Here is a 12752-nt window from a genome sequence, read left to right as displayed (position 1 = left end):
AAGTATTTCACTTCTCCATCAAACTTGAAAGAGAGTTTTGCAGGGTATAGTAGTCTGGGCTGGAATTGGTTTTCATAGAGGACTTGAAGTACTCTGTTCCATGCTCTTCATGGTTTGTGAAGAGAAGTCAGCTGTAATTCTGATGGGTTTTCCTTTGAATGTGATCTGCTTATTTTCTCTAGTGGCTTTCATTAAATTATTCTTGAGGTGAATTTCTCAGATCTTGACTATTATGTCTCGGTGTGTTTTTAATTGGGTTGAGGTTACTTGGCTTTCTGTATGCTTCAGTTACCTGAATGTCAGATTGTTTCCTCATATTTGGGAAGTTTTCTGCTATTAGTTCTGCCTATAATTTTTAAATGTCTTTTGTATTGACTCATTGTTTCTCATTGATACCTATTAGTCTCACATTGTTCATCTTTGCATCATCTTGCAAGTGATGAATTGTTTTTTCCTGTGTCGTAGTTGTTTTTAAGAGATCTTTTCTTACCTTTTCACTAGCTGCACCAGCGTCTTCAAGATCTGAAACTCTGTCTTCACTTTCACTTAAACGGTTTTGCAAGCTTGTGACTGAGATTTTAAGTTCCTCTATATCACTTTGACTGTGCTTCATGCCATCTATTTCTTTCCTGTATTGCTTGTTCAAAGAAACCGCCATTTTTCTAATCTCTATTTTTTTTTTTATCAATGTCTTCTTTAGAAGCAGTTATTCTTTTACAGCAGTGTTTTCTTCAGATTGGGTTTCTTCCCTATGTTTCTGTAGTTGATTCTTTATTTCAGATGCTGTGAGTTCAGAGAATTCTTTTTTTATTTCAGAAAACAATTCTACTCTGAGTTCCTGTATAACTTTCTGCTGTTGCTTATTTACTGTCGACGCTGTTAATTCATACATTTCAGCTGAGCTAGTGTCCTCTGCACTTGTTCTGGGTGGGCACTGGGTTTCCTCCATATGTTTCTGCATTTGATTCTCTACTGCAGATGCTGTTAATTCAGGTATTTTTTCATTTCCAATCTGAGTTCCTTTATACCTTTCTGCAGTTGTTTCTTTATTTCAGAAGCCATTATTCATTGATTTCAGCTGTGTGATTCTCAATTTGTTCTGTGCTAGTGTCCTCTGCACTTGTTATGAGTGGGCTTGGGGTCTGAGATTGCATTTTGTTCCTTCTTGTTGTCATTTTGTGTAGCACTGTCTTCTGACCTTTGATGTAGAGCTTTGGTGTAGTTAAAACCTCAGCACCTAGTGAAATTCAGGTGCAGATCTACAAAGTTTGGATTTATCCTGCTTTGTCTGGCTTGGGTCTGGCTGCTGTGCTCAGTTCTTTCCTGCTTCCACCTTTGGGAGTGATCCTGTTGTGCCCCTCTCACAAGATGTTTTGCTCCTGGTCTATCTGGGTGGCTTTGTCCCCTACCCTCTGCAGGGATTGCAGCTGCATGGTTTCACTGCAGGCCTGTAGTCCAGGCCTGAGCTGAGTCTGGAGGGGACAAGGTGGAGTAGGGGGTAGAGGAAGGTCTCCCACACACTCACTAGGCCTGGGCTAGGGCTTAATGTGGGGGTCCCCAGAACGCAGCAGTAAGTCTTACTGGGTGGGCGGGGTGCAGAGTGGGGGGCACCTAACTTGGTGAAAGGGGGGTCTCACCACGCTGAGCCTGGGGTTGGACCTGCAGGTCCCGCCATCGCAGGGTAGCCAGACGCTGTCTCATACACTCACCCAGCCTGGGCTAAGACTGGATCTGGGGGTTCCCAGAATGGCAGATATTCTCACTTGAAAAGCTGGGTGGGAGGGTGCTGCAGAGTGGTGTTGGGAATCCCAAGGGGGATGAAGAGGGTCTCACCCACGCTGCGCCTGGGCTTGGACCTGCAGGTCCCGCCGGTGCATGGTAGCTGTAAGCTCTCCCACACACTCATTGGGGCCTGGGCTGGGACTGCTCCTTTCTATTGTGAAATTTTGAATTCATGATTATAAAATTACAAAATTATTATAGATTTTTATACGAAGAATATAGGTTGTTCTTCTTAAACTGTGTTCTAGTTTGGGGTAACTTATCAAATAAGTGTTCGTAGGATGGGAAATGTATAACACATAGATTATGATCTTAAAAGCAACTCATCCTGGTAGATTGTGGTTTGTTTCTCAATAGACAAAATGAACTTGAGAAGTGATTTCCCTGAGGTTGCCACACTAGTGGACTGGAGTTGGTATTTAAACCTCATCCAGCTGGCCCAGGGCCAGAGCTTTTTGTCCTCTTATCATCTCTGTCCTGTGGTCTTCTCCCTATGGGCAGATCACGTTGGACCTCAGCTGAAAATATGTATACAGTAACTCAAACTTTTTGCCACTGTGTACATATATCTGTATATGATTATGAAAGCACTATCAGTATATAAGGGTTACAAGTTAACTTTAAGAAGCAGGCAAATTTGTAAATATAAAGCCATGAATAATGAAGATGGGTAGTACATTCTGCCTGTAGAGAGGCCATCAAGCAAGAGAGTATTGATGACAGATTATGCCAGGACAGGCTGATTTGGGCTGGCATTTTTTATTTCCTGTCTTTAAGGCTGATAATTTTCCAACTAAGTCTTGTTTTCAGGGAAATATTTCTATTAGCTTCATTTTATAAGAGAATATAAATTCAAAGCAAGAGGTAGAAAATTGTATAGGTACACAGGTAGTAAGTGTACAGAGTCAGATTTTAAACTTCAGCTGACTACTGGAGATGCTGTTTGAAAATTAGGAACTATATAAATTAAAGACACTGCAGTTATGAAAAGGGCAAGTTTTACAGCTAAGGCTTATGGCATCTTGGACTTCTTCCTTGGAATGAGCACTGCCAACACTTCTCTCAGACTTTGCTTTTCAGGTTTTGATACTCTTTTTCTTCAGATGTGTTAATATATTCATTCAAGTGCCTGTAAGTCCTATTTGCCAAGGACTCCTAGCTGCTTAAGGTCATCTACTCATGTTCTGGTCAGTTTTCTGGGTATTGTTTCCTTTTTTGTCTTTGGGCCTGTACCCCTTAACTGCTTAGAGGTGCATCTAAACACCTGAGCCAGAACTTTGATCCCAGACTTTACATTAAAATAATTATAATAATGATCATGTCTTGGAGTATATTGGGCTTAACCTTATCTATAATTCCAAAATTGAGTTCCAAAGTAAGAACTGGAGAAAAATATATTCTCTGCTTTTAAATTTCTGTTTGACCTAAAAGTTAACAGTGGAGTGTATATGCCATTAATACTGTAGTGGCCATGGGTATCTCTTGAGGTTCAGACTCTGAAACACTACATAGCTCTAAATTTTTGAATCATTTAAGAGCCCAAGAGTGAAGTTAAGACACACCCACAAAAGTTTGGTTTTTTTGCTGTATTTTTCTCATTTCATTGCACTTCCCTATGAGAAGACTCAAGTCACAAGAATCCATGGGAGGAACATGATGTGATTTTCTTTCTTTCTTTCTCTTTTTTTTTAACTTTCTTTTGAGAGTGTCTAGAGAGTATACAGTTCTGTTCCTCAAAAACACTCCAGCTACAATGTTTGTCAGTTAATAAGAAAAATGAAAATGTAATGGTTTAGACATATTTTTTTAGTGTTTGTTTTGTTTTTCAAGGTGTTAAGCAGTAGAAGTTGCCAATAAAAAACGTTATTTTTATATATTTCTTTAAAGGAACAAGATAAAAAAGTAGAAAATTCATATAAAAAAGAAATACAGGAAAAAGAGGCACTCATTGAAGCATTAAATACAAAAGCAATAGAAGAAGAAAGAAAAACTCTTGAACTGAAGGATAAAATAACAGCTACTGATAAATTAGTAGGAGAATTGCAAGAACAGGTTGTACAAAAGAATCAAGAGATACGAAATATGAAATTGGAGTTGACTAATTCTAAGCAAAAAGAACGACAATGTTCTGAAGAAATAAAACAGTTAATGGGGACGGTTGAAGAACTTCAGAAGAGAAATCATAAAGATAGTCAATTTGAAATTGACACTGTGCAAAGACTGGAACAAGAAACACAAAGAAAATTAGAACAACTTCGAGCAGAGCTGGATGAGATGTATGGGCAGCAGATAGTTCAGATGAAACAAGAATTAATAAAGCAACACCTGTCACAGGTAGAGGAACTTAAAACACGACAAAAGGGAGAAGTGGAGACTGCTTTAAAATCATATTCAAATATTGCAGTTAATGAAGAGCAGGTAAAGTTACTCAATGTAGCAATAAATGAACTGAATATAAAACTACAAGATAGTAACTCTCAAAAGGAAAAACTCAAGGAAGAACTAGGAGTAGCTTCAGGAGAAAAGTCTGCTTTGCAAAGACAGCTTGAAGACCTTTTTGAAGAATTGAGCTTTTTAAGGGATCAAATTCAAAGAGCTAGACAGACAATAGCCGAACAGGAAAGTAAACTCAAAGAAGCATATAAGTCTCTTAGTACAGTGGAAGATTTGAAAGCCAAGATTATTTCTGCATCTGAATCCAGGAAGGAACTAGAGTTAAAACATGAAGCTGAAGTTACAAATTACAAGATAAAACTTGAAATGTTAGAAAAAGAAAAGAATGCTGTGTTAGACAGAATGGCTGAATCACAAGAAGCTGAATTAGAGAGGTTGAGAACACAGCTCCTGTTTAGTCATGAAGAGGAACTTTCTAAACTAAAGGAAGATTTAGAAATTAAACATCAAATAAATATTGAAAAACTTAAAGATAACTTAAGCATTCACTATAAACAGCAAATAGATGGCTTACAGAATGAAATGAGTAAAAAGATAGAGACAATGCAGTTTGAAAAAGACAATTTGATAACTAAGCAGAATCAGTTGATTTTGGAAATTTCAAACCTAAAAGATTTACAGCAGTCCCTTGTGAATTCAAAGTCAGAAGAAATGGCTCTTCAAATTAATGAACTTCAAAAGGAAATTGAAATACTCAGACAAGAAGAAAAGGAAAAGGGTACTCTTGAACAAGAAGTTCAAGAATTACAACTTAAAACTCAATTCTTGGAGGAACAAATAAAAGAAAAAGAGGAATATCTTCAAGAAAAATTTGCACAACTTGAAGCAGAAAATAGCATTCTTAAAAATGAGAAAAAAGTCCTTGAAGATATGATGAAAACTCCCACTAACCAAGAAGAAAGATTGATTTTTATAGACTCTGCTAAATCTAAATCCATAGACTGTAATTGGCAAAAAGAAATACAGATGCTTACAGAGGAGAACAAGGACCTCAAACAACAATGTATTCAACTAAATGAAGAGATTGAAAAGCAAAGGAATACTTTCTCATTTGCTGAAAAAAACTTTGAAGTTAACTATCAAGAATTACAGGAAGAATATGCTTGCCTTCTCAAGGTAAAAGATGATTTAGAAGAAAGTAAAAATAAACAAGAATTAGAGTATGAAAGTAAACTTAAAGCACTTAATGAAAAGATTCATTTGCAAAGAACAAATCCAACTATGGTGAAAGTCAGAAGTTCTATCTGTGATGAGGACAACACTTTTACAATGGAGCCACTGGAAATTGGTGAGGTTGTTGAGAAAGACACAACAGAACTTATGGAAAAACTTGAGGTAACAAAGCGAGAAAAATTAGAACTGACAGAAAAACTGTCGAATCTCTCTGAACAATTAAAACAGAAACACAACGAGGTTACTATTCTAAGTGAAGAAGTTAAATCTCTAAAACATGAGAATGAGCAAGTTTTATTGAGATGTAGAGAGCTAGAAATCATAATTAACGATAATAGGGCAGAAAACATAGATAAGTGTGATGTTGAGTTAAGCTCTTTAAAAGGTGGAATTGTGACAAGCAAAGATTCTGGAGGATCTGTTTTTGAAATAAGGAAAGATTTTGGTGAAGAATCAAAAACAATGTTGAAAGATAATCTTTTTCAAAATATGACTGTTAAAGAAGAAAACAAGCAAGATCAACTGTTTCTATCATCAGTAACAAACAAAACATTGTCTGGGACGTCTGAACTGAAGGAAAATGATGAACTCCAGCAGGAACTTCATGTACTTAGAGAAGAACAGGTAGGTTTGCTTATTTATACATGATAAAGCACAGTAATAAATTATTTTTCATACTAAAAAATTCATAAAAGATGAGTTCACATCATTACAAGAGAATAAAAGCTAAGCCTTTCATCCATTTCAAACTTGGGTTTCATTTACTATCTAACAGTAGTCTTTCCTTAAATGTTTTCTTGCTTAGTTTTCTGTGGTGTGTTCAGCACAGGAGATGAAAAATACTAATATTCTCAGAATTTCAGCTTTGCAGAATTCAGTAGTTTTTCATTGTAGTCACAAAAATAATTGGTTAGAGTTTGTATTTCATATTGGTGTTTTCAAGGTTTTATATTATAAATTGATTGTTAAGCTGTTTAGTGCTCTGTACAGTTGCTTAATAATTATGATACTGTAATTCCCATGGGAAAGAAATCTTACATCCTATACATTTTGGGATCTTATTTATGAAAGGGAAAAGCATAATACATAAAATTGTTTTCAGAACTGTAATGGGTGTTAATTACTCTTGAAAATGTCAGACATTTTAAAAATGATATTAAAAAGCATTTTGGGAGAAGAACGGAAATTGAAGCTTGACTGTCGGAAAATCAGATTTTCTTAGTAAGATTTTTTTTTTCCTCTGCTAAGGCTACTTTGAATGGCTTTTCCAGCTCCCCTTGAATTAACATTCAACTAGATAATAAGTCCCCAGCATACGAGCAAGTTTGTTCAGGGAGAATGTTCATAGGATGAATTTGTTTGTAGTCCAATTAAATGAGTCTTATGCAGTAGACTTATGTAGTACACCTGTGAAAGTTTGAATGTTCATGAGTCAGACTTACCATATTATGAAAACTAAGCCTGTTGCTACCCCTCTTCATTACCAAAACAAATCACCTTATTGGTGAAGTGACGAGGTTTGGTGTAGAGTGTGTGCTTATGTGAGCACATACATATGAGCAAAAGGAAAATTCACAGAAAAATTTGGCAGTGACTTACACAAAGGTAATACCTGAGAATAGCCTAAATATGCTTTGAATAGTACAGTGACCATAAAAGAGGTACTTTTGCTTGTACTACTAATGAGAACAGATTCTCTCACTGAGAGCAACATAAATATGCCTTCTAAAAGATTTTTTTAACTGAAAAAAATGATTAATGTTTAATTACAGTCCTAGATTGTTTTAATATATGTAGGAAGTCTGGGCAGGAGGATAAAAATAAAAATTCATCACAGAAGTCTTGTCAGTGTTTGGGATGCCAGGTGGGCAGACTGGCAGGAATTTTGTAGATACTAACTCAGTGCTGAGGTACTTTGTGAGAGTATGTCTAAAATTGAAGGTAATTATGGATTGAAAGAGGTACTGGAGTTTAGAAACTACAAAAGAAATTGCTACAATATCAGTTTCTTTATGAGAGAGGCCTTGCAGTACCTAAAATAACATTGACTCATGGTAGCCAGTCATTTTTGTGAATGAATGAATGAATGAATGAATGAGTGAATAAAATGAGAAAAAAAGCACATTTAATGACAGTGAACAGTGAAAAAAGCCCCTCGTGTTAGGAAGAAAATCAGAATAGTCTTTGTCATTTACTGTGTATCATTGTTCTGAGTCCTGACCATTAGAGAGACAAAAAGACGCATGGCATAGGGAGAAAGATAGTTAATTGTTAAAACTCACAGGTATAACTAAATAAGAAATTAAGAAAATTAAATAATTTGAAAAACCTTAATAAAATAAATAAGAGCTTACCAAAATATGTAAGAGGGCCAGGGAGGTAGCTCAACAGTCTGAGCATCTGCCTGGCAAGTGCAAGGACTCAGGTTTAATCCCCAGTACCGATCCCTGGTACTGCACGCCCTGCCGTCCTGCACTGAGCCAGCCACCAAAACTGGGCATGGTGATACATGCCTGTAATCCTAGTGCTGGGGAGGCTGAAACAGGAGGATTACTGTGAGTCTGAGCTGCGTAGTGAGACCCTGTACCAAATAAGTAAGTAAATAGTGATTTTCTAAAATGCCAAAATAAATAAAAGATCAATATGAATAAAACCATAATGAAGGACATGAGTCTTGAATAAGTGAAAAATCTCACTTTTATCTGGGAAAGTTTTTTGTTGTTGTTGTTTTGTTTTTTGTGGAACCGGGGATTGAACTCCGGCCCTTGCGCTTGCCAGGGAAGTACTTATTCCACTGAGCCATCTCCCCAGCTCCTGGGAAAGTTTTAATACTGTAACAATCCAGTGAATTTCTCAATACATAAGCCTTTTGTAATTCCATTCATAATGAAGTTACTGAAATTTGACTTAGTTTGTAGTTAATCTAGATGAATAAATGGATAAGTCCCAAGAATATTTTTTTTTTCCTTTTTTTTTTTTTTTTTTTTTTTTTTGGTGGAACTGGGGATTGAACTCAGGCCCTTGCACTTGCCAGGGAAGCGCATATTCCACTGAGCCATCTCCCTGGCCCCAAGAATATTTTTGAAAAAAGCAGGATATGTAAAATGGCATGTAGAAGACCATTTTGTCTTAATTATGCCAATTTAATATTAATTATGAATTAAGCTATAATTAAAGACAGTAGAACAGGGTCATACTGTGTACGTTCAAAGAAAGTAGAAGGAAGAAAATAAACTGAAGAGCAGAGGTTAGAAAACTTGAAATGGAGTCAGAGCAAGAACATTCCAGAGGTTGCCAGGCTTGGTGCGGTCAGTGTGGATGCAGACATCGCTGGGACAGCCCCTCCCGCTACTTCATGCAGCCGCTACCCAGCTGCCTCTCCGCTCACCGCCCACCCCGCCACTTCAGACTCAGTTTCCAGCACCTCTTCCTCCCAGTCCAGGGCAAGCCACATTGGGTTTATGTCTTTATTTGATAAAAACGAGCTGTTGTGCAGCCATTGGTACCTGTATTAGGGAAACAGCATACAAGCAAGAAGCTTATAGCCTCAGGGGTGAAAATTTTTTTATGTCAGAGACAGAGAACTCTTGCAGTCATTTATGTCATCCCTTCTTCAGACAGAAGATACCAAAAAGTTGCAGTCAAAGATCTCTTCCTCTTATTGATAAAGTCACTAATAAGCCAAAATGTCTGTCAGCGTCAACTGTAGCATTTCAGACCAGTTCTATCCCTACAAGATGCCCCGTCTGATTGCCAGGGTTGAGGGCAGAGGAAATGGAATCAAGACAGTTATAGTCAACATGGTTGACGTTGCAGAGGTGCTTAATCGGCCTCCAATGTATCCCACCAAATATTTTTGTTGTGAGCTGGGAGCACAGACCCAGTTTGATGTAAAGAATGACCGGTACATTGTCAATGGATTTCATGAGGCAAATAAGCTGCAAGACATGTGGGATGGATTCATTAAAAAATTTGTTCTCTGTCCTGAGTGTGACAATCCTGAAACAGATCTGCATGTGAATCCAAAGAAACAAACAATAGGTAATTCTTGTAAAGCCTGCGGCTATTGAGGCATACTTGACACACATCATAAACTCTGCACATTCATTCTCAAAAACCCACCTGAGAATAGTGACAGTAGTACAGGAAAGAAAGAAAAGGAAAAGAAGAACAGAAAAGGCAAAGAGAAGGAAAATGGCTCAGTGTCCAGCAGTAAGACCTCATCCCCGCCATCCCCAAGTGAAATGAGCCCGTCTCCTTGGGCTGTGGAGGAGGAGGAGGACAGTGACTGGGGTGAGGATACAATTGAGGAGGTGCAGCGGTGCAGAATGGACGAAATCAGTGACCATGCCAAAGTCTTGATGCTCAGTGATGAGCTGGAAAGAACTGTAGAAGAGCATGTGAATATCCTGTTTGATTTTGTTAAGAAAAAGAAGGAGGGCATTATTGACTCATCTGACAAAGAAATTGTTGCTAAAGCAGAACGACTAGATGTGAAAGCCATGGGCCCTCTTATTCTGACTGAAGTTCTTTTTAATGAGAAGATTAGAGAACAAATTAAGAAATACAGGTGTCACTTCTTCAGATTCTGTCAGACAACAACAAAAAAGCTCAGCGGTACCTTCTTCATGGTTTGGAGTGTGTGGTGGCGATGCATCAGGCTCAGCTCCTCTCCAAGATCCCGCATGTCTTGAAGGAGATGTATGATGCAGACCTGTTGGAAGAGGAGGCCATCATCAGCTGGTCAGAAAAGGCCTCTAAGAAGTACGTTTCGAAAGAACTTGCCAAAGAGATTCATGTCAAAGCGGAGCCATTTATAAAATGGCTGAAGGAGGCAGAGGAAGAATCTTCCGGTGGTGAAGATGAGGAGGAAGATGAGAACATTGAGATGGTTTATTCAAAAGCTGCCAGCGTGCCAAAGGTTGAAACTGTGAAATCGGAAGGCAAGGATGACGACATTGATACTGATGCTATTTAAGGCTGGATGCGGCCTAGCTAAGGTGTAACGCTGCAACTTGTTCTCCATTATCAGCCAGAAGTGCAGTGTGTGTGCAGAAGCTAGAATGGTTTAACATCATGCTACACTTTATACTAAAAATCTATTACTGTGAGTGGTCTGTAACTAAGCCCAGTGAGACCTAGGGAATTCCATACACATCAGTGAGCAGATGTAGTTTGCTTAATTATAGCATGTTTCCTTTGAAAAAAACTAGTGGTGGACATATTTGGATCACATTTATACAGTTATAAACATAAAGATTTGATTTTCATAACTTGAAAAAAAACCTTGAAATGACCAAAAGGAAGAACTTTGAAGATTTATAATCTGAAAAGATTAAAGTTATTAGATAAATCTCTAAGAATATGTTGAAAATGAATTTGAAAATACAAACTAGATGATATTTTGGTAGGGAATAAATTACCAAACTAACTCAAATAGAAATATAAAACCTAAATAAGTCAGTAACCATTAAAGGGTTTGAAATGGTAATCAAAAGTTTTCCTTTTTATTTCTCCAATGAAAAATGCTAGGCTAAATGTGGGTTTTATTAGCTTTCAAAGTACAAAGATGTGGTTGCCTGCTAAAAGAAGATTAGAGGGAGAGAGGAAAGGGGGACAAGAGAAAAAAAAAAGTTATTTCATTTTAAGACACTGAAGACCTCATAAGCATGATACAAGAAAATAAAATTATAGAATCTCACTTATCATTTATTTGCAGAAATCTTAAAATATTTACAAAGTATCCCAAGGGTTCAAAATCTTAAAAAAAATCAATGTGATCTCATTTATATGTAGGACAGAATCCATGTGATTGTTTTTGTTTTAATACAGAAAAGTTTAACTCATTTATAATTTTATAAAACTAGAAAATCAGGAATGGGTGGGGATTTCCTAACCATGATGAAATAACTTAGCAGATAACATTTTTATTGATGAAATTTACAAGAATTCTCAGTGGGTCAGAAAAATACTAATAGGTTAGACATAATTGGTAACTCTGATATCTTGAAGTTTTATTAAGAAAAATACAAAACCTTGATGGATACAAAGACTTAACTGTATGGGAATATTTATCATATTAGTAGTGGAAAGATGAAAAAAATAGCATTCCTGTGCAACTTAATTTGTGTTCAATCTATTTCCAGTCAAAATTCCACATGAATGTCTTCCATGGATCTTGAAAATTTGATTTTAAAATTGGCATAGAGTAAATAACTAAGAATAGTCAAAATAATCCTTAAAAATATGTATTCTATCTGATAACAAGATTTTTTTGATGTCAAGATTTGATACAAAATCATAGTAGACAGTATGTATTGATGCTATAATAAATAAAGAGAGTAGTAAATCATGAAAAGTCTCCAGATCCAGATTCTTGTGAAATTTTGGTATGTGGCAGGGAGTTCCTACAAATCAGAATTTAATAAATAATATCAGGAAGGTGTAAAGAATACATAATATAAGTAAAGTTAAAAATGGACCAAAGATAAGGATAAATATGTCTTGGAGTAGGAAATCAGTCTAGTTCATAAGCATAGAAAGATGCTTTGAACCTTACAAATGAATACAACAATAAAATAGCATTTTATACTTTGTAGATAGCAATTAAATTGTGTAATTATGTAAAAACATTATTTGGTAAAATCAGATGCAGATAAAAATGTGCACTGTCTCTGACCCAGCAGTTAAATTTTTAGGTGATCTTCAACATACGATCCCTGACCATACAATCAGCATCACTTGGACACAGGTTAGGATTCATGTTTGTGACCCCAATCTGTAGACCTCCTGGAGCAGAACTCAGGTGGTATGCAGTAGCTTACACTAGGACATTTGTCTTGGGATGTATGTATAATAACTTACTGCAGTGTTTTCTGAACTATCCAAAATTTAGAAATAATCTAGTTGATCTCCAGAAAAGAAAGAACAAATTGTGGTATATTCATGTACCATACCAGTTAAAAAAAATTTACCTGTATTCTACATGGTTTGATATCAGAGGCATATTGAATGAGAAGATAAATTTGCAAAATAAATACCATTTTGAGCCATCCTTGCAAATCCATAAAAATATACAATATAGTACCTTATTTACAGATTTACTGAGATGTGATAGTATAAGATTGAGTTAGTCCCAGATTTTGTGGTTATGGTTGCCTTTGTAGAAGGACTAATAAGAACATGGTGGATTGGATTTGGTTTATACTGTTTTCTTTCTAAACCACAAAGATATATAAAGACTAAATGAGGGGTCAGGGAGATAGCCTAGTAGAATAAACACTTGTCTGGCAAGCACAAGGGCCTGAGTTCAATTCCTGTTTCCAAAAAAAAAAAAAAAAAAA

General features: G+C 36.5%; 1 protein-coding gene and 1 pseudogene across 7 annotated transcripts in view; both read left to right on the top strand.

The window, feature by feature from the left end:
- The window catches only part of Akap9 (A-kinase anchoring protein 9), a 207436-nt gene that overhangs the window by 50744 nt on the left and 143940 nt on the right, over window positions 1–12752 (top strand). For all 7 annotated transcript variants that reach the window (XM_023706541.1, XM_023706537.1, XM_023706536.1 and 4 more), the window contains one exon: window positions 3670–6033. In XM_023706541.1, coding sequence (XP_023562309.1) covers window positions 3670–6033 — 2364 coding nt within the window. The remainder of the gene's footprint in view (window positions 1–3669; window positions 6034–12752) is intronic.
- LOC101566409 lies at window positions 9096–10671 on the top strand (annotated as a pseudogene).

Source organism: Octodon degus, unplaced genomic scaffold, assembly GCF_000260255.1.
Source record: "Octodon degus isolate 3935 unplaced genomic scaffold, OctDeg1.0 scaffold00262, whole genome shotgun sequence".
Taxonomy (NCBI): domain Eukaryota; kingdom Metazoa; phylum Chordata; class Mammalia; order Rodentia; family Octodontidae; genus Octodon; species Octodon degus.
This window is presented reverse-complemented; position numbering and strand designations above follow the sequence as displayed.